This window comes from Micromys minutus, assembly GCF_963924665.1.
Source record: "Micromys minutus genome assembly, chromosome: 9".
NCBI classification, from domain to species: Eukaryota; Metazoa; Chordata; class Mammalia; order Rodentia; family Muridae; genus Micromys; species Micromys minutus.
In genome coordinates this window covers 38,824,017-38,844,481 of record NC_137978.1, presented here as the reverse complement: position 1 = coordinate 38,844,481, position 20,465 = coordinate 38,824,017, and the positions used below count along the sequence as shown (strand labels likewise).

Genomic DNA, 20,465 nt, shown 5'->3' with positions numbered 1-20,465 from the left:
ATGAAATGAAACATCCTTCATACCTCCTCTAGTTAATGAATAGTTCAATCAGTTTAGACTCAACCTAATATAAACACTGAAATCCAAAGGTTAATATTGAGTGCCTAGGAATCTTGGTGCCATGATTTTAGGGGCTCTTTTACATGGTTAGGAGTTAGGGGCAACGATGAACTACAGTGTATGTATGGGGGGGTCAGATAACAATTTTCAGGAGTCTTCACTTGTGTTCCATCACGTGGATCCCAAGGATTGAACTCGGGTCACTAGGTTTGGTGACAAGCACTTTTACCAACTGAGCCAGCCCACCCACCATGATCTACTCCCGTTCCACCTCAGCCTTACTCTTCTGCCTGGATGCAATGTACAAGTATTGCCAGGCTCTGGATGCTCCCCACCACCAGTGAGATCTGTTAACATAAAACTGCAAATCCAAACATGTTCTCACCTGAGCCCACACCTCCTGCTCCACAGTAGAAATGGGCCATGAAAATAATCTAGACAAAAGCAAACATGCTAAACAGAAAAAATGACAGACGCAGCAGCAAAGGACAGAGGAATAATGAAAGAAGAACACAACCACTCTTACATCACACGAGAAACACTGACTTTGGAGTAAATACATTTATTGATACCCATTTTACATATAGTTCAATGAAATAATCTATAAATATAAAAGCATTTTTCCTTTGGATATCACCGTGGTCCAAGTAAATACTCAACAGTCAGTCATCTGCAGGAAGTGCTCCAAGTCTCACTGCTAGGTTACAGACCTGAGAACATCACTCACCAGCGGCACTGACGCACTCAAGGGGCCCAGTGGCTTTGGAATGTGACTACTGGGCATGTGTGGTAAAGAAAATGTGACAGCCTAAATCAATGGGAAGGGTATCAGCCACGAACAAAGGGAACAATTATGAACTCATATCTTGGGCAAAGGAAAGTCCCACAGCTGATACTTGGTGTCAGAAGACCGCAGAGTATATAAGGTAGCACACGCTTCCTCCAACCCCCAGAGTACAGTCCACCAGAGCTTTATGGTCATCTGTGGTCTAAAACAATTCTTAAAGAGCCTACGAAGCATAGAATAAAAGCCATGGCATCAAGACTAAAGAGAAGTGAGCTAAGTACTTCAGTGACGTAGTGAGTTTCGCTCACTGTGGGGATTGTGGGGAAAGCCCTTCTGTCTAGTTCCCTTTGTTACACTGTGCATGATCAAGTTCAAATGAGGAGAGCACATCCATCTGCTAACCAAACCACAGGTGTGCAAAATCCCGTCTGTTACAAAGTTTTTTCCTCAACACATCCAGGGAACTGATGCAGCCCTTGCCAAGCCTTGCTGCTCTCCCAGATGCTGCACAGAAACTTCCTCTTTTCTTCAGGACAACACGGAAACATCCTTTGCTTTGTCTTGAGTCAGCAAGCTAATGCACTTCCAAGGTCTTAGAGGTACAGTGAGATCTGAGCTCTGAAAGGCAGTGTTAGAATGTAAGCAAAGCGAGTCTTTAGACACTACTCAAGTGAAGGCCTAGGGGAAGCATATAAAACTCAGTTTCCTACTGTTTTAGGCTGGAATTGACAGCGACATTCACTGGTAAAGATGGATAACTGGTATCATCTCCAGGTCCAAAATATTCCAACTATTTAAAGTAGGACTCAAAAGAGAAGAAAAGACACACTGAGTTCTGAGGTCTCTGTAATTCTTTTGCGATGCTATTTAGAGAGTAGCTTCAGTTGCACACAGCCGGCCGAGGGGCTCTCATCGAAAGAGAAGCTCCACCACCGTCTCCAGACTCCCGTAGGCAGCAGCTCTCGTGTCCTGCAGCACATGGCATCTGACCCTGGAGTGAGGAGTAAGCCAGCACTGAGCCTCCACTGCTGAGATTCAGACTAGATGGCATTCCGAGGCGTGCCATTGTGTGCCAAGGCTTTCAGGCTTGGAGCACTGGTCTGGTGACTGCAGCTTCTGTGAGAAGTCACACCCACCTCAAACACCTCATGGATAGCTTTTCGGAAACAGTGGAAGTTGTAGTCTATCAAACCTATGAGAGAGAGAAAGAATCTATTTAAATGTCAACTTTGAAGCTTCCTACTCTCCAAAATTCTCCCCACTGCAATCACGGTAAAGCAAGAGTTCAGCAGCTAACACTGTTACCTATAGGGCAGAAGGGGACAGGGAAGGCTGAAAAATCTAACAAATCAAGTGGGAAGATGAATGTGTTAACAAACCCTGAAGACAGGGCAGCATTTTTTCTACTACCAATGGTCCTGTAGAGCAGCTAGTGAGTCTGCAAGAAGCAGGCAGGCAGCAACTTTGAGAGGGAAGAGTTACTCTGTTTTAGGGACTGAACATCCACTTGAGACTTGGGTGAACAAAGGTTTCTCTTATGATAGAAAGGGTGGGTTGCCACTTTCCCCCTTCACCTTTACATGAGGAACCCCAATTCCTAATGAGCAACTGATACTAGATCTTAAAAATTCCATTCCTAGCCTCCCCTGAGCCAGATACAGGAACGGTGAAAATTATGAAATACCCAAACTGAACAGCAAGCTCTTCAATCCTAAGAACCGTCATCTATACCCACTGGCATAGCAAGACCACCCCATCCACACTGTCCACATCAAACACCAAAAGCACTATATGGCTTACCTAATCACCATGTGACCTTTCAGTAACATATAGCAGACTAGTTAAGTCACTGAACACTTATTAACAGCATGAGAACGGATGCAATGTGTCAAAAGCAACAGCATCAGGTCCACATTTTCAAGCATATGCTAGCTGGGGCAGAAAGCCAAAACACAACAAATCAAAATAATCTGCCAACTAACTAAAATTCGAAAGAAGTCCACAGAAGGGAGAGCTAAATGCAGGCAGGGCAAAGCTGAGAACTTCAGGGATGAGGCTGAACTTTGGGTGTACTGGCTAGATTTCAATAAATCCTTGCACTTTTGTACATGTGCACATAAACACACAAAGTAAATGTACTGAAATTACATTTTTAAAAGTTACCAAAGAAACCTGAATATCTGTCCTAATTAGCAATTAAATATGTAAAAATGAGATCCCATTTCACAGCTACAGACTGAGAATATGAGTCCAACAGGAGACAGCATGATGAGAACACCTCACATGCTATGCGGTGAAGACTGTAGAGCCACCTGCAAGAGTGTGTGTTAATACACATGTGCATCCCATTCACACACACACACCCTAGAGACACATGACACATTCACACACAATGGCTTTGGTTTGGGATTTGCTGCTGTTACTGTTGTTCATTTTTGAGGCAGTCTCTCATGCAGCCTAGTGTGGCCTCAAACCTTTCAGGTACTCAAGGATGACCTCAAACTCCTGATCCTGCCTCCATCTCCCAAGTGCCAGAAATCATAGGTATGTAACATCATACCCAGTGTATGTGACACTGGGGACTGTGAACCCAGAGCTTCCTGCACCCTACACATGCACTCCAACAATGGAGCCACATCTCCAGCCATTTTGTCTTGTTTTGAGATGGCACCTTGTTTTGCAATCCCAGTGTGCTGGCTAGTTTCAATGTCAACTTGACACAAGGTAGGTTATCTGGGAAAAAAAAATTTATCAAGAAAATGGCATCATAGGATTGGCCAGGAGGCAAGTGTATAGAGCACTTTCTTCATTGGTGATTGATATGGGGAGGACCCAGCCTTTATGGGTGGTACCAACCTGGGGCAAGTAGGTGGTCCTAGGTTCTAAGAAAGCAGGCTGAACAAGCCGTAGAGAACAAGTAAACAGCACCTCTCTATGGCCTCTGTATCAGCTCCTGCTTCCAGGATCCTCTGTACGAGTCCCTCTCCTGACAGCCCTCAGTGATGGACTACAATTGGAACCGTAAGCTGAAACTCTTTCCTCCCAAAGTTGTTCATGATCATGGTGTTTGGTCACAGCAAGAGAGACCCTAGAGACCTAGATGGCCTCAAACGTACAACAATCCTGCTCCTGCCTTTCAAGTGCTGGGACTAAAGATAAGAGACTTTATATACAGTTTATTCATGGGTATTTGTCACAAAGTTAATTATATCTTTAAAACTATCTGAATGTCCAGCAACAATAACAAAGTTCAATATACAACCCATACACAGAGCAGTGGAAAAAATCTCAATAATAATCCTGAACAAGGAGAAAAAACATGTTACAACAACTAACTTCAATTCAGTATCATTTACAAAACATTATTTATGGGTAGATTTGAAACAAGAGAATAAACTATGCATAGAAAAAATAAAATATACAACACCAAAAAAAAGGACGTAAACAAAGAGACACAAGCCTGCAGTTGTATGTCGTTCCAGCTCTTCTGTTAACTATGTGCATTTGTGGACGTGGGTTTGTACACCTGAGTGTACTGCCTATAGAGGCCAGGAGGTATCAGATCCTGGAGCTACAGTTACAGGTGGTTGTGAGACACTCCACATGGCTGCTATGGTCATCTGGAAGAGCAGGAAGTGGTTTTAACGACTGATCTTCCTCTCCAGACTCCACACTGGTGGTTCTTAAGGTCAAAAATAAATATAAATATTTTGTTCAATATGAAAAAATATGTATATATAAAGTGTTTCTTTTGAAGCTCGGGCAAAAAAATGGAATCTTTATCTGTGCACATGTGAATATGTGAATGTGTGTACTGAGTGCACGTATATACTTGCCACATCATATGTATGACCAGGAACAGCTTTGAGTGCATATTCTCTCCTGCCACAACTTCTACCTTGAGACAGGGCCTCTTGTTGACTGCTGTGCACACCAAAACATGGCAGGCACACAGCAGAGATCTATCATCAGTCCCAGTGTTCTGCTGCAGGCTACTGCAGTACCTAGGTCTGCAGGAATACAGATTTAGGCTGGAGTCATTAAAGGCAGAAATGGAAAGGAACTACAAGGAATAGTTTCAGACAACAAATGATAAGAGTGAATAAAAATTCAGTGTGAGCAATGCACAAGAATGAAAGGGGGAGAAAAATGAAATCCCATCTATGGACCAATATACAAAGGCATATTTATTTATTTATTTGTTTGTTTGTTTGTTTGTTTGTTTATTATTTATTTATTTTATGTATTTGAGTACACTGTTGCTGTCTTCAGACATACAAAAAGAAGGAAGGCATCAGTCCCATTACAGATGGCTGTGAGCCACCATGTGGTTGCTGGGATTGAACTCAGGACCTCTGGAAGAGCAGTCAGTGCTCTAACCACTGAACCACCTCTCCAGCCCATACAAAACCATCTTAAAAATATCAATTACCATAAGGCACCAAGGTTTAAATACGAGAAAAACTGCATAACTTGTCACAGAAGCAGGGAAGACAAGAGTCAGAGTGGGAAATATTTTTTTCGGATGTGTGTGGGGGTCATTGCCAATCACTAATACTTGCCCATATGGCCAGAACAGCAGCAAATACTGAAGTGAGGGTGTCTCACTAATAACTCCAAATACAGTACTAGAACATGAGTTCTAAAAAGAGTTTAGGTGTAAACTTTTACTCACAAACTGATTAGCCCAAGCCATGAACAGGACTGGAGAGAGTCAACTTAATGAGCAAAAACACTTTTCATGTAAGCCTGACAACCTACGGTTAATCCCTGGAACCCACAGCAAAAGAGAACAAACTTCCAAGCCATGAACTGAAGAGCAGATGTAACAAGTAAGAAGCAAGCAGAAAGACTGGGGTCTAAAGAGCATGGGATTCCAAAAAAGAAAACTAGCCTGAAGGAAACAGGAAGATATTGAAGGTGATGCAGATTAGAAAGCTGTGGTCAAGAAAGGACTGACAGCACAGGCTCCAGAAGACTAAAGGCAACTGGATATGCTCGAGGGGAAAGCTGCAGACTGGTGCAGATAGAAAACAAACAACACAAAAGAGCCAAGAAAAGTATATGGAGGAAGAGGGGATGGGACAAAACAAACAAACAACACCCTTGAATTAAAACACGAGATTAAAAGAAAAGAGAATGTCTAAGCTACATATAGACAGAAGGCACCGATTATATTTAATTCACCTGTAAGATAGCTATTAGTACAGTACTGTTTTCAAGAATCTGAAAAATTATAACAAAACATGTAACATAAGAACAGCATTTTAGCTGGGTATGGTGGCCCACAGCTTTAATCACAGCACTCAAGAGGCAGATGGGTCTCTGGGTTCAAAGCTGGTCTGATCTACATAAACAAGAAAGTTCCAGAACAGCCACTCTACATAAGAGAGACCCTGTCTCAATACCAAACCACCACTACCACAACAACAACAACAGAACAGCTCTTTAGGCTGGCGAGATGGCTCAGTGGTTAAGAACTGTGGCTTCTCTTCCAGAAGACCATGATTTAATTCCAACCCCCTCCCCCTATTTTGGCTCACAACCATCTACAACTCCAGTTCCAGAGCATCTGACACTTCTGCCTTCTATGGGACCTACACATAAACAGTACATGGACATACATGCAAGCAAAAAGCTCATACACATAAAATAATAAAAATTAGAAAGAAAAAGCAAACTCTTGGAAGGCTAGAGAAATGGTTCAACAATTAAGGGTGATTTTGGCTCTTGTAGAGGAGCAGGTTTAGTTCCCAGCACCTGTAGTTCTCATGTTCCAGGGATCCAACACCCTCTTCTAACCTTCTCAGGCTCCTGCATCCATGTTGTATACATACACTCAGGCACACACACATATAAAACAAGTACGTCTTTTTTTTGTTGTTTTTGTTTTCCAATCAGTGTTTTTCTGTGTAGCCCTGGCTCTCCTCTGCAGAGATCCACCTGCCACTGCCTCCCACATGATGGAATTAAAAGTGTGAGCCACCACTGCCTAGCTTTTTTTTTTTTTTTTTTTTTTTTTTTAAATGATGACTCACAATGCCCTCTAACTGCACTTCCAGGAGATCCAGTGCCTTCTGCTGGCCACCACTGGCACTGCATTAATGTGGTACATAGACGCACACATTCCTGAGCACACGTGCACACACACAAAATAAAAAAATGAATAAAATCAAAACAATAAGAAATGTGAGCAGCTTAAAAAAAAACTTCATTACCTTTTCGTTCAAAGCTCTCTTCCCTAAGAATGCAAACCAGTGCCAAAAATTTAGTGACTTCCTTTAAATAAAGGACAGTTGTGTTATTCAGCTTGATAATGGCCATCGATTCTTTGTCATAAGCACTTCCACTTCCATCTTCCTTTAATCTATTTTAAAAGAAAGCACCATTTATTACAAGTTCCCCAACTAGGCATTCTGTACAGGATCAATCCTTTCCACCCTGACCCCCACACATCTTTTGAGAAGGAGGAATAAGACTGCCTGAGATATACTGGGACAGTCATCCTTTAGTGGTAAGAGTCACAAGAACTCAACCCAGGAGCTTCTGTTAACAGCAAAGTTCTGCTTGTCTCTCCATCACAACCGTAACCAACCACTTAGAGACAAAGGTGACAATGATGTAGCTCTGAGCCGCTGACATTGCCAACGCCATGCTGCCAGGCGCTCACCTGCCCAGACTGTGTTCTGAGGGCCTGCTCTCCCCACTCCCCCCCAGCTACATGACCACCTAGGACCTGCCACAGCTTCAGCCAGCTACTGAGGGGTACATTCTACATGCCAAACCAATTACGCTTTCTCTCAGACATCTTTTGTTGTTTCCTTACTAAAATATGAACAAATGAATAAATGAATGAATGAATAAATAAATAAATAAATAAATAAATAAATAAATAAATAAATAAAATCAAGACAGTTCATAAAAGTGTATCCCAACCAGAGGGAGACATACAAATTATATTAAAAATCAACAACTTTTAAAGAGTTTGAGTGCTGGCAAGGTAGCTTGTCAGTTAAAGGAGTTTGCTGCCAAGTCTGACAACTGGAGTTTGATCCACAAGTTCATAGCATGCACATGCCTGCACCTGCTAGGAATTAAGAGTTGCCAAAACTGCCTCTGTAGTAGAGGTGTTTGGGGGCTGAGAAGGTGGCCCACTGGTTAAGAGGACCCACACTGCATTCCCAGCACACATATCAAGACAGCTCAGAACCCCGCCCACCAGGTTTCAGCAATCTGCTGCGCTCTCGAGCTTCCGGGGCTTACATAACAATGCACATAAGCTCATGCAGGTACACAGACACAAATTCATAACACACAAAATAAATCTTAAAGAAGTATTTGCTTCCTGATGGTGAAAGCCACAGGCACTCAAGAATCTGAGGGATGAGAATGCACAGCCTGGCCTAAAGTAAGATAGTTTCAAAGACAAAGGAAAAGTATTTAAAAAGAAAATGTTTAAAGAAAAAACGGTAAATGAAACATACTAAGAAGGAAATGCTATGACAGGTATGTGGTAGAAAATAATGTTTCCCTCCTGTTTTGTCTTTACCATCTCATGTATTATTTTCATGAGGGAAAGCTTATTTTTTTAAAGTGCCCTAAATCTTACAGCTTACCTTTTCATATATTAATGTGATCCCCACAACAACCCAGAGAACTGTTACTATTGACCTATTTAACCAATTAATTTTGAGAGGCATGAAGGCAAGGGAGCAAAATATAGTAACCTAAATAAAAATAAGAATTATGCCAATTTTAAAGTCATAAAACTCTAATTTGCAAAAATTAAAACGATGTCTGGCAAGATCTGGACTCAAACTTAGGGTTTTAATTCAATCTGAAGCAGTTTCCACTACCACAGCAGGAGAGAAGAATCAAGTATATGCTTTAAGAGTATAAAAGACAACAGCTTCCTCCTGATGGAAGAAGAGGAAATGCAAGTGCTCTGCTGTCTGTCAGCTGAGCCAGAGGTCAGATCCTATTCTCTGCCACACAGGAAGTGAGAACAGGAACCAGCTGACAAGCAACACAGACGTACATGAACGTCTATGGCTGGACCCACAGCCAGCAGCTATAAGCAGCTGCAGTTTCTAGTGGTGAGCTACATGACCTTGAGTCACATACTAACATCAGATTATGTCATGCAAGCTTGATGACCCAAGTTCAAGCCCTGGAACCTGCATAAAAGTGAAAGCAAACTTGTCCTTTGGCCTCCAGATGTATACCATAGTACGAATGGCCCCTGCACTCATTCCTGCGCACACGGGCATGTGCACACACAGACAATATTTCATTAAAAAAAGAAAACGTTAAAGGTACATTCTTGGCTGAGGACACAGCTCTATAAGCAGTTACTATAAAGGACAGAAAGAACAAGAGAGACATCTAGATAGTTATTCATGCATGGGCATTTGACAGATTTTGATGGTTAATAAAGTTAAATAAAATATGCTAATGACTTTTAAAAGTGGACTTGACTCAGGTTTTTGTTTGTTTTGTTTTGGGTCAAAACCCTCTATGCAAGATTTTAAGGTACTTGAATTAGGGATAGAGCTGGCCTCCATCCCCAAGACCATATAAAACTGAGTATGGTAATAGACACAGGTAAACCTAGTGCTTAGGAGGATCAGATGTCCAAGGTCACCCTCTAATATATATATCAAGTTTGAGGTTAGCCTGGGCTACTTGAGACCCTCTATCAAAACAAGAACAAAAAAAAAAAAAAAAAAAAAAAAAAAAAACTTCAAAGCAAGTATAGTTATCTCAATTTTAGTCAAAATATGTCCAAGCAAAAGCAGAAAGGTCACAGCCAAGAGAAAACAGATTCAGAAGCAACACACCCTAAAGGGATTCAGGTGAAAGGAAAAGAAGCCTGGCTACTGCTGAAACTCTCAATGAAAAGCTTGTAGCAGACATCCTCAGAAAAAGTGCATGCCACATATCAACCACACACACTACTCCTGTGACCCGCCAGTATCCTACACATTCGTTCATTTCTACTTTCACGCTGATGTTGGATGCATGGAACACAGTGACTTCAAACCTTCCTGTACTGCTATAGCCCGAAAATGAAAGATCTACAATAAACAAACTGATTATTAGTTTTGTTTTTTTTTCTTTTTAAAGGTAGAAAAAACAAGTGACAGGGCCAGAGAGAGGTCTCAACTTATAAAACCACTGGCTGCACAAGCCTGATATCACAGCTGCACAAAGGGAGTACAAAGGTAGGGACAGGAGGCTCAGCACAGTAGTGCCAGTGAGCCTGGAGTCCACAGCACACAAGAAACAAGTGAGACTCTGTCTCAAAAAGGCAGAAAGTGGGAACACACTCTTGAAAGTTGTCTGATCTTCACATGAGTATCATGGAATATGAACACACAAAATAAATGACAGTATGAAGAATGTGAAAGTAGCTTATAAACTTTTGATTAGCTTTTTAAAAAAAAAAAAAACAATGTGTTCTATTGATCTACTTTTAAGAATAGAAAATACAGAAGTTTACTGAGGAACAGACCATCTCATTTTTCTTACAGAAGCTAAGAAACAAAGAACAGCATGTAATCAGTGAAAGTAGACGAAAACAGACAAGACAAGGTAAGGTACTCTCTACTCATGGGTAGCTGAAGGCAGGCACTGACAAAGCAGGCACACAGAGGGGAGGTGCATTAGAAAGCACATAGGCTAAAGCACATAGGTATTCTGGTTTTGATACACAGAAGAATGAGGGCTAGGAGAGAGACTACAGAAAATGTTGCTGGCCAAAAAGTTTTAATTCTTCCTCTAGCCTAGTCCAAAAAATCTTTTGGGTTGTGGTATTTTATAAATTCCTACATAGTTTAAGAAATGTTCATATGGTAAGGGCCTATATTTGAGAGACTTATTGCAGAAACCCAGATGTATTTGTAGAATATTTTATGTGTAATCCTTCTGATAACAAATTCTAATTGTTTATTTGAGATGGGGTCTCATTAATGATGTAGCCCTGGTTGTCCTGAACTATTGACTATTTCTGCCTCCCAAGGGCTGGGATTATCCATCAGACCCTGATTAAAAATTCTGATTTTTATTTTAAATACACTGCAAAATTAAGGATCCTTCATTTGGGCTGAAGAGATGGCTCAATGGTTAAGAACACTGCTCTTCCAGAGGAGGTGGGTTCAATTCCTAGCTCCCACATGGCAGCTCATACTTGCCTGAAAACTCCAGATCAAGGGATATAATACCCTCACACAGACATTCATGCAGAGAAAATACCAAAGGACATAAAAAATAAATCATAATTTTTAAAAAGCAACAACAACAAAAAGAATCCCTCATTCTACCAGGTATGAGGCACACCTTAAGTCCCAGAACTCAGGTGGAGGGAGGTAGGAGGATCTCTATTGGTTCAAGTTCAAATTCTTCATAAAGAGCCGGCCAAAGCTACATAATAAAACCCAAATTAAAAAAAAAAAAAAAAAAAAAAAAAAAAAAAAAAAAAAGTCCCTCACTCCATGAAACCTGAGTTTCAATTAGGCAATAGCATTTACTCGGACATTTTTAATGTGCTTTACTTATTGTTGCTTGATTAGACAGGGCACAACTTCTGAACCTTCTAGATACTGAGGTTCTATAGATGAGCAGCCTCACCTGGCTGTTGGTTTGAAACCAACACATGGCCTCATTTTGTAGCCTGGATAGCCTGGAACTCACTATGTAGATTAGGCTGACCTCAAGCTTAGAGATCTGCCTTTGCCTCCACACCTGTCCCCAGATCATTTTAAATAAATTAATCTAGTGTGGTTCCCTTCTTTAAATCTTGCCAAGTCCCAAGAGACAGAAAATAATACAAACTTTCCCATGTACAAAAAAGACTTTCCAAGTGTTCTCTGCTATCCTGCCTGAAGGTCCAGCTCACAGAGACACTGTGTTCTAAGGTGATACACATGTTCTAAACCATCCCACTTCAGGCTGGTAACATGGCTCAGTAGGTAAGGGCGCTTGTCACTAAGCCTGACCTGAGTAATGGCCCAGACCCACACAGAAGAAGAATCGGCTGCCAAAAGCTGTCCTCTGCCCACACAAGTGGAATGACAAGGACATCCACACACTTGTGCTCACATACACAGTAAATACATACATGTAATTTCAAAGGTGAGAAAAGATTCTCATTTCATTCTGTATAAGCCAGAGGTAAGAACTAGGTAAGTTTTCCAGTGTGAGACCTTGCAGAGTGTGTAAGCACTCACCCATATATACAGGACACATCAATGACAACATCGATCATGTCACAGCAAAGTTCATAAGACTGCATATCCACCGGGGAGCTGTCTGTTGCAATGTAGATTTTGCTGACAACATCAAAGAGAAAAGCTTTTTCAATACCTGAATTCTTGGAAAAAACAAAATTGGGTAAGTGTCTCTTTTAAGAATCACAATTTACAATTTTTCAAAGACCTTAAATGACTGAAAAACAATCTTAATTTTAAAAGTAATTTTCCCATGGTTTGTTTTATTTTTTTATGACCTGGGATGCTGAATGCAGGGTTTAATAAATGCTCTACCACTGAACTCAAATCTTAATATCACTTCTAAGTATGCAATTAGACCACCCAAAACAAAAAAGTGCTTGGTTGGGAGATGTTAGACAGGACCTTACTAGGTAGTTTTAGGAGGACCTAAATTGCTTCTTCCTCTTATGTGATAAGATTATATGTGTGCACCACCACACTCAGAAAGATTTATTATTCCGTGTGTGTGTGTGTGTGTATGTGTGTGTGTGTGTGTGTGTGTGTGTTGCTAACAATTGATCCTAAAGCCTTTCATATGCTAAACAGTACTCTATCCAACCTTCATGAAGATGCCTATAATTAAGTAAGTTAGGGAACATTACCTAAAACACACACACACACAAACACACAATCAGAATGTAACAACTTAAGCTATACTTTATGCTATTTATCTTTCATGTTGAATCATTGATCTTTAGTTCAAATCTTTTCTTTTTTTTAAGAATTAAATACAAACACATTTAACAACAGCAGAATTGGAAATTAAATCGAAGTAAATAATTTACTTACTGATATAAAGATATTTAATAGGTTTTCCAAAGTGGGCAGTTGTGGAATGAGTTTCTGTACCACCTTACTGAAGGCTTCAAATATTGAGTGGTCATAGATGCTAGTCAAATAAAAGCTGAAAAATACAACATAGGGCAGTTATTTATAAAAGAAGCCCAGTAACTACTGTCATCATCTCTTAAATTTCAAGGTTCTTAACACATTCAAATGTACCCTGTCTACTACCCACATCATTTCTGATATTATCAAGACCACTCCCCAGTCTGGTTGTGTGTTTGCTGTATTTCGTAGAGGACAACTGAGGAAATACCCAGGAAGGCTCTTTGAGAAAGAAACACAAAGGGTAACAAAAACAAACTACCCTCCAAAGCTTACTTCCCAAACACAAAACTGAGAAGGGAAAAAAAAAAGCCAAGATCAAAATTCAAGGTAGAGACATGGCCATTTGCTTTATTTGTTTTTTTTTTTTTTTTTTTTTTTTTTTTTTTAAAGGCGAGAGTAGTATGGAGCACATCCTAGCATCAAACTAGTACAGGATAACCCTGAATTTCTAACCCTCAAGTTTCTACTGCCGAGTGAAGCTAGGATTACAGAACTTTGTCACCACACTCAGCCGAGTAATGTGGTATTTATATTATTCACATTTCTCCTAAAATGTCACCTCAAAAAGTTCTTTCCTGCCAGCCACTGTGGTATAAACATATAATCCCAGCACCTGGGAAGAAGCAGGTGAATCCTGTGAGTTTGGGGCCAGCCTGGTCTACATAGCAGAGCTCCAGGGCTATATAGTAAGACCCTGTTATTTCCCACCTCAAAAAAGTTCTTTCCCAACCAACCTACGTAAATAGTAAACATGTACCTGCTACCCTTTTGCCATAATTTGTTCTTCACAGCATTGGTAAGTACTTCAAATTCCACCACACATTTCTTATGAGCTGTGTTCTTCTCAGTTGTAAGCTCCAGGAGGAAAGCTTTGCCGTCTCCCTCACAGCTGCAAGCCCACTGCCCTCAACTGTGTTCATGAGAATTTACTGAGTAAAAAGCTTAGTCGAAGCCACAACACCCTAACACCTGACCTCCTCTGAATAAATGACTATGCCAGTTCTAAGGATTGGGCAATTAGCCTGAGGATGAAGACCTATAAAGAGCAGGAGTTGGACCCTAAACAGATTACAGTAAAATCAAATGCAGATTTAACAAAACACAAATTTTAGAGAGAGGCCCCTTAAACACTGTGGACAACACTACTTTTTTCCTAACTTAGTTATATCCATGATATAGTTTATGTACAAATTACTACATCAGAAATAGAAACTGTGTCTATACAGCTGACTTAAAGAAAATTTCAAGAAGTGAATTAAGAAACTCTATTCTAAAGGCGAGGATACCATGGCAAGTAAGGCCACATGACTCCTGGCACTAGCAAGGAAGGGACATTTCAGTGTTTCCTTTCGGCAAGATTAGGGTCCTCAAGATTGGAGATGGATGGGGACAGATAGAACCCACAAGGTTCAGAGCATGTTCATAAGCTGAGTTCCCAGAAGTGCAAAAGCAAACGGCACTTCATCATACTGGTACTAAAGAGGTTGGGATATGCTGGGGGTAGCTCAAGGGTAGAATGCTTGCAGAGAATATATAAGGTCCTGGGGTTCAATCCCCAATACACATAAATAGTAAAAGTTTGATGCAAAACTCTATTGAGTATAACAGGCTTAGTTTAGGGCCCTTCTGAGTATAGAGAAACCATGAAATGTCCTGAAGTACTCAACAGGGAATAGAGAAAATCATAATGATACCTCACCAGTACAAGGAAATATGTTAAAAACTGTGGCAAAAAAAAATATTAGCAGACCCTTAAGATGGAGATATTTTATGGGATGATACTTTTACTTACTCTTATAAACATTTACTTTTGTTTTTCAAGACGGGCTCTTACTGAGCATAAGTAGCCTTGGTTGGCTGACTTCACATTTGCAACTATCCTCCTGACTGCCTTCTGAGTGCTGGGGTACTACAGTACAACACCATGCACCACTCTTATAAAGACTCAACTTTCTCAATTTTTTTTAAGACATGAATTACTCATGTTTTAAATTACTCATGAATAATTTGTTTTAAAATTTTAATCCAAGAGGGTCAATGAGATTTCCCATATAATGTTTTCTAGAAACTACCTGAAAGATTCTACAGCCTTAGGCCCAGGAACATTAGGGGCAGGACAACTGACTTAAGTATAGAAGGAAGTTTTTGTAACAGACCAAGGGTAAGGAAATTACACTCGCATCTCTTCTCTGCTTCCCCTTTGAGCTGTTTTAATGATCAAATGGACATCCTCTTAGTACTTATAAATATTCATTTCTTCCTATTATCACAAAGGATATACAATAACATTCCTCATACACTTTTAGAACATAAATACACAAAATACATAATTATCAACCCAATTAATAGTATGTGTTCTTTAATGGAAGTTAATATTTAACTGTAAACCAGAAGTCCTTCAAACTCAACAGCAACACTATATAAATGCAGAAGGCAAACCTACCTAACTTTAGTAGGTATAAACTGTTTGAAAAGCTAAGATACATTAAAGTTAGTCCAGACTTGATAGCATACACCTTCAAGACCCAAACTCAACTTTCACAAAAAAATATGGCACACTTCTTACACAAAGCCAACAGGGGTTAAAAAGTGAAGAAACCCAGAGAGGAGAAGTCGGAAAGCAGACTCATGCCATGAGGAAACAGTCCCTTGAGAGGAGTTTGCAAAAAACGCCAATGGAAACATTTCACATGACTTCAATCATCAGGAAAATGAAAAAGGGGAAAAGTAACTTCTCAGTAACACAAAGCTTACAAAACAGCTTAGAAGTTAACAAAGAAGAGATCAAAACTATTATAGAATTGGGAAAAGCACAGCAGTCAGATGTGACAACAGATGGAATACATTTAGGGCTCTCCTATCAAACACCCATGTTGTTACCTAAGATGGAGCTTTTCCAGCCCGGCATCTGCAAGGTCATCATTGGCCCTTTGATGAATGTCCCTCTGTGTTTCTATTTTGTGATCATCAGACAGACCATCAACTTTGTGAATAAAAACTTCAAAGTTCATGTCTGGGTTAACTTTGTAGGCCTTAGAAACAGTGATGTGAAGTCGAGTTAAAGCCTCCATGTAGTCATCCTGAAAGTCAAACAAGATGTTTTTAACAAGAAATCTTATAAACACAAGTAACAAAAAAGCCTCAAACCACCTCTTCCCCAAACCACAGAAAAGTTATTTTAATTACTCATAAATATTCAAATATACTGACATATAACTGGTAAATAGCTCTTCAGTTTCTTAACTTAGAAAATTCAAACATTAGTGCCTGAATTTTAAATGTTCCTGTTAAGAAAAAGAAGGCAAAATGCACATTCCTTCCTAATAGAACTGTTAAAAAAGTCACCCCAGCTCTGCCATTTTATCAGGTGTATGGCTCTAAACAAATTGATTAAAGCTTGCTATTGAGTGGAGTATGTGTAAATGGGAGTAACTACCCTCACAATACTCTGGAGAATAAAGCAGACTGTCTAAGAGAAAGCACTCAGTACCAAGTTGGCACAATTCAGAAAGCTTTCCTTACAAAGGTAAACTGAAGGACAGGGACAGAGCCTATCCACCTGATTACCTACCACAGAGTGGGCCCTCAGTATATCTTCCTAGATTAGATTCAACTTAAATCAAAAAAGTTATAATGGACTCATTTCTCATGTTCTTCCTGATATTGTGGCCATGGATGGGATACTTCAGTGGGTGATGTGACCATTGTAATAGTTAATAAAGTACAACAATATCTACTATTAACCAATAAAATAGAAAGCCAATGGTAAGTGTTCATTAGCTGGGATTCAAGAAATGCAAATGACATCTCCTAAACACCGAGTCTGGAATCCTACAGTGACAGGTCCCTCTGCAGGTGCATACAGTATAAGGGGATCCATTGGAAAGAGAGTCACTTCAAGCACATGACAAAGGAGGCAAACAGCTTTCCTCTGTTTCTCCTACTTTTTGCCACCAAAGAGGAGTACACACCATCATGCCTAACTACCTGTGCATCAATGACATATATCAATGCTCCTGTTCCCCTGAAAATCATTTCGTAGTCAAAGGTTGGGTCAAAGAAGTCCATCTGCCCAGGAAAATCCCAAATCTGGAAGTTCACAAAGGAGCTGTTGGAAATGTCATCTTTATAAATCTTGTTGGTACTTTCCAAAAAGAGAGTCTCATTGGGTGACATCTTATGAAACACCACCTGTGAAGAGAAAGAGAGACAACTTTGAGACTATGTAACTGCACAAGTTATATTAGAAATCCATGGCGCCAACATTACAGCTGGGACCTTGATGCAAAGTAGATAGATAAGGTAGGTCAATGGTGCTGGTCATTCTACTTCTGACAAAGGCACCAAGTTAACTTCCATTCCGTCCACTTTGAAGTCCACTTTTCTTTTTTTACTACTTTAACTGCATTCTAGTGCCACCATCTCTGACCCAACTTGTTTCCATGTGGTTGCTTCTTTTATTCTCATGTTTGTAATTTTTTTTGTTTTTGTTTTTTTTTTGGGGGGGGGGTTGTTTTGAGAAAGAACCTCAGCTATATAGCCCAAACTAACCTCAAAAATTTAGTTCTCTTGCCTCTGCCTCCTCCAGTACTGAAATTACAGTTCCACCCTGCCAGGTTCTATTGGATTTTGTTAGGAACAGAGACAACTTCGAACTATTTAACAAGTTATATAGAAATCCCATGGTACCAACATTACAATTGTGATCAAAGATTTAAACTTGTCAAGACCCGTTTTAAGATTATGAAACTATTCTAGGTAATGTTTGAGCCATTGTGTTCATTCAGAAATAACACAAATGCCTACCTCAGGCTCTTAAGAACAACAACAACAACAAAACAGTGGATCCTAAGTAAGTTAAACTGTCCAGAGTGAGAATCGGGGAGGCCTGTGGGAGGAGGGAAGAGACAGCTCCATGAGACAAGAAATGATAAAGACAATAAATTGCCAATCATCACAGCATGGAGTCAAGGGTGTAGATCAGAGTGGGCACAGTGCCTGCCTAGCATGCATAACACCTAGGCTTCCAGCACATGCCCCAAGTAAAGCCAACGTGATAGCTCACACCTGAAATCTCAGCACTTGAGGAGGTAGACTCAGAATCAGAAGTTCGAAGTCAGCCTTGGCTATACTGAGTTCTAGGTCAGCCTGAGTTACAGAAGGAAAACAAAATAAAACCCACAGCAGGGCTAGAGAGGTAGCTTTAAGGTTTGCCTGAAACATTCTGAACATACAGCAAATTTGTCTCTCTCAGTGTTAACTTGAAAGAGAGAAAAAGTCCTCACAGGTTTCAAGTGGTAATTTGCTTACCTAGGTAAGCACTTCCCCCCAAAAGTCTAACACAGACGTTAGAAAATAAAACAGTAGTCCAGCAAGTGCAGGGTGGGTAGGGGACAGCGGTACTGTTTTTTAAAATACCACCTCTACAAAATACCAGAGATTTCTTTTTGGATAGACCTTTGTGTCAGAGTGAAAATGCAGAGAACCTGGGTGCCTGTGGAGAACCAGAAGTTCTCTGTTTGTAATGAGGATGGCTGATTGAAAGAACTCAACCCTGCCTCTATTTCCCTATTCACTACAAACAAAAAGCCTTAGGCATTCTATTCGTTAGTAACAGACCCAAGTGAAAACAAATGCACTGATGTCAGCCTGCCTGCAGAACAGTTTCCAAAGATCGTTGTGACCAGATACAGGGAATTGTCAACTGCAACCACAGAGCTACAAATTCTAAATAAAGTAGATGCAGTGATAGGACCCCCAAAATAAATGTTACAGAAGTCTCCAACAGACTGACAACAAAAGGTACTGAGATGTCCAGTCTTTGCCACAACACTTTCTGGCGCCTCTACGGTCAGGAGCTTGGGAAGGGATCCCTGAAAACTCCGGGTCACTTAAGTAAGATGAGGCGGGACAGGACGCTCACCAACTTCTCCACGTGAGAACCGGGGACTACGGGTCGGTTTCGTCAACGCCACAAGGGCAGCGACCAGAAGGGAGGAGTTCTATCTAGGGCGGTGACCCGCACCTGCCTCCTCCCTCCAGCCAGCGTCGTCGCCACCATGGCCCGAGCGGGCCAAAGAAGTCGAACCTGGAGGCCCAGGTCTGGGACCCTGGGCGGACCGCGCCCAGGCTCCGCGTTCGCAGGTGTGGAGTGCCCCGGAACGCAGCGCCAGGCCGCCACCCTCTCGGGCCGCCTGGGCAGCCGCCACCTGAGCGCCGTGGGCTCAGCAAGACCAAGGACAGGAGGCCCGGTGCAGGGCACTCACCTTCTGAATGGAGGACTTGCCGCTGCGCCGTAGCCCCATAAGCAGGATCCTTGGCTTGGAGCTGTCAGCGCCGCCCGGGCCGCAGCCACCGCCTGCCCCCGCGCCTCCGCCGCCACCCGCCGCTGCCTCCTCTTCCTCCTCCTCCACGCCGTAGCCAAAGTCCTTTGGGAATGAGTCGGCTGCGCCGTAACTGCCGGCCAGGGGCGCCTCCTCCGCCCCGTACTGCAGGGACATGGTGCTGGACCACCACCGCCCGCGCCCTGACAGGCCAGGCCAGGTTAGGCCGCCGCCTCCTTAGGCCGCCGCTGTTGCCGCCGCCCCCGGCAGCAGCCGCCATAGGGCCCGCCCCCGAACCCAGCTCCGATTGGGTTGCCGCCAAGCCTCGGCTTCTTATTGGCTGGGCGAGCTGCCACTCCGAGGCAAGCAGGGTAAGTGGTGCGTATCACGTGCCCGGAATCACCTGACTAGCAGCGGCTGAAGTAGGGAGGGGGGGAGGAGTCACGAGGAGTTCGGCCGGGCCGCGCCTCTCGTCGGCCTCCGGGCTTTTGCCCTGGGGGCAGCCCGCACGCACCTCGGCCTTCCCTTCGCGTGCTGGGCTGCTCCCCGCCTCCTTCCGGCACGGAGCGCGGCGGGGAAGATGCTTCTAGGCGTCTGGGTAAGAATTCATTGTGTCCCCCCACCCCCCACCCCCGTTTGCAGCTGCCCAGCCGGTATTTAGAGATGCTTGCCAGGTCCGGGGTACCAGGAAGGCACTGGAAACAGAATTGCCCCTCCCTGCCCTCAAGTTGCGTGAAGGTTAACAGAGATTGGACCTCTGTGTAAGTTGACCCAGTACAGATTTTATGTGAAAAGGTCATGAGGACAGATGAATTGCTCTGGAATTGGGTGAGGAAGTCCACAGGAGTCGGTTGTGTGTGAGCCATTCCATATAGATTCCGTATGTGGGAACTCAGTGATAACTTGCCCGTGGTGGTAGCTGGAGCCGGATAAGGAAAACAGATACAAGCATGATTTTAAAAAAAAAAAAAATCCTTTCATTTCTGCAAAGAGATCGCTGATAGGATACTGCAGTCCTTATATTCCACGGACTCGATCTTCTCCATCCCACCTAGTCAAAGTGCTCCAGTGTCCCATCCAGCAACGGAGTACTTGACTTCTTTGTGATTAGAGACTAGAGGAATTAATAACGAA

At 42.0% G+C, this 20,465-nt stretch overlaps 1 protein-coding gene across 1 annotated transcript; it reads right to left on the bottom strand.

The window, feature by feature from the left end:
• Positions 1-612: 612 nt before the first annotated feature.
• Positions 613-19,582, bottom strand: RRAGC (Ras related GTP binding C). The gene is made up of 7 exons (XM_080921197.1): positions 19,275-19,582; positions 16,996-17,199; positions 15,889-16,088; positions 12,907-13,021; positions 12,076-12,218; positions 7,066-7,214; positions 613-2,039 (listed from the first exon to the last, which is right to left on the bottom strand). The coding sequence occupies exons 1-7, from the start codon at positions 19,506-19,508 to the stop codon at positions 1,888-1,890; spliced, it is 1,197 nt and encodes a 398-aa protein (XP_080777323.1). The 5' UTR covers positions 19,509-19,582; the 3' UTR covers positions 613-1,887.
• Positions 19,583-20,465: the final 883 nt, after the last annotated feature.

Bases quoted from the DNA above. Each gene is read 5' to 3' on its own strand.
- RRAGC (XM_080921197.1), bottom strand. From the start codon at position 19,508: ATGTCCCTGCAGTACGGGGCGGAGGAGGCGCCCCTGGCCGGCAGTTAC. The intron at 17,200-19,274 runs GTGAGTGCCCTG...TTCTCTTCACAG, and splicing joins GCAAGTCCTCCATTCAGAAG to GTGGTGTTTCATAAGATGTC. The intron at 2,040-7,065 runs GTAATGAAGTTT...TCTCTCTCATAG, and splicing joins AGAGAGCTTTGAACGAAAAG to GTTTGATAGACTACAACTTC.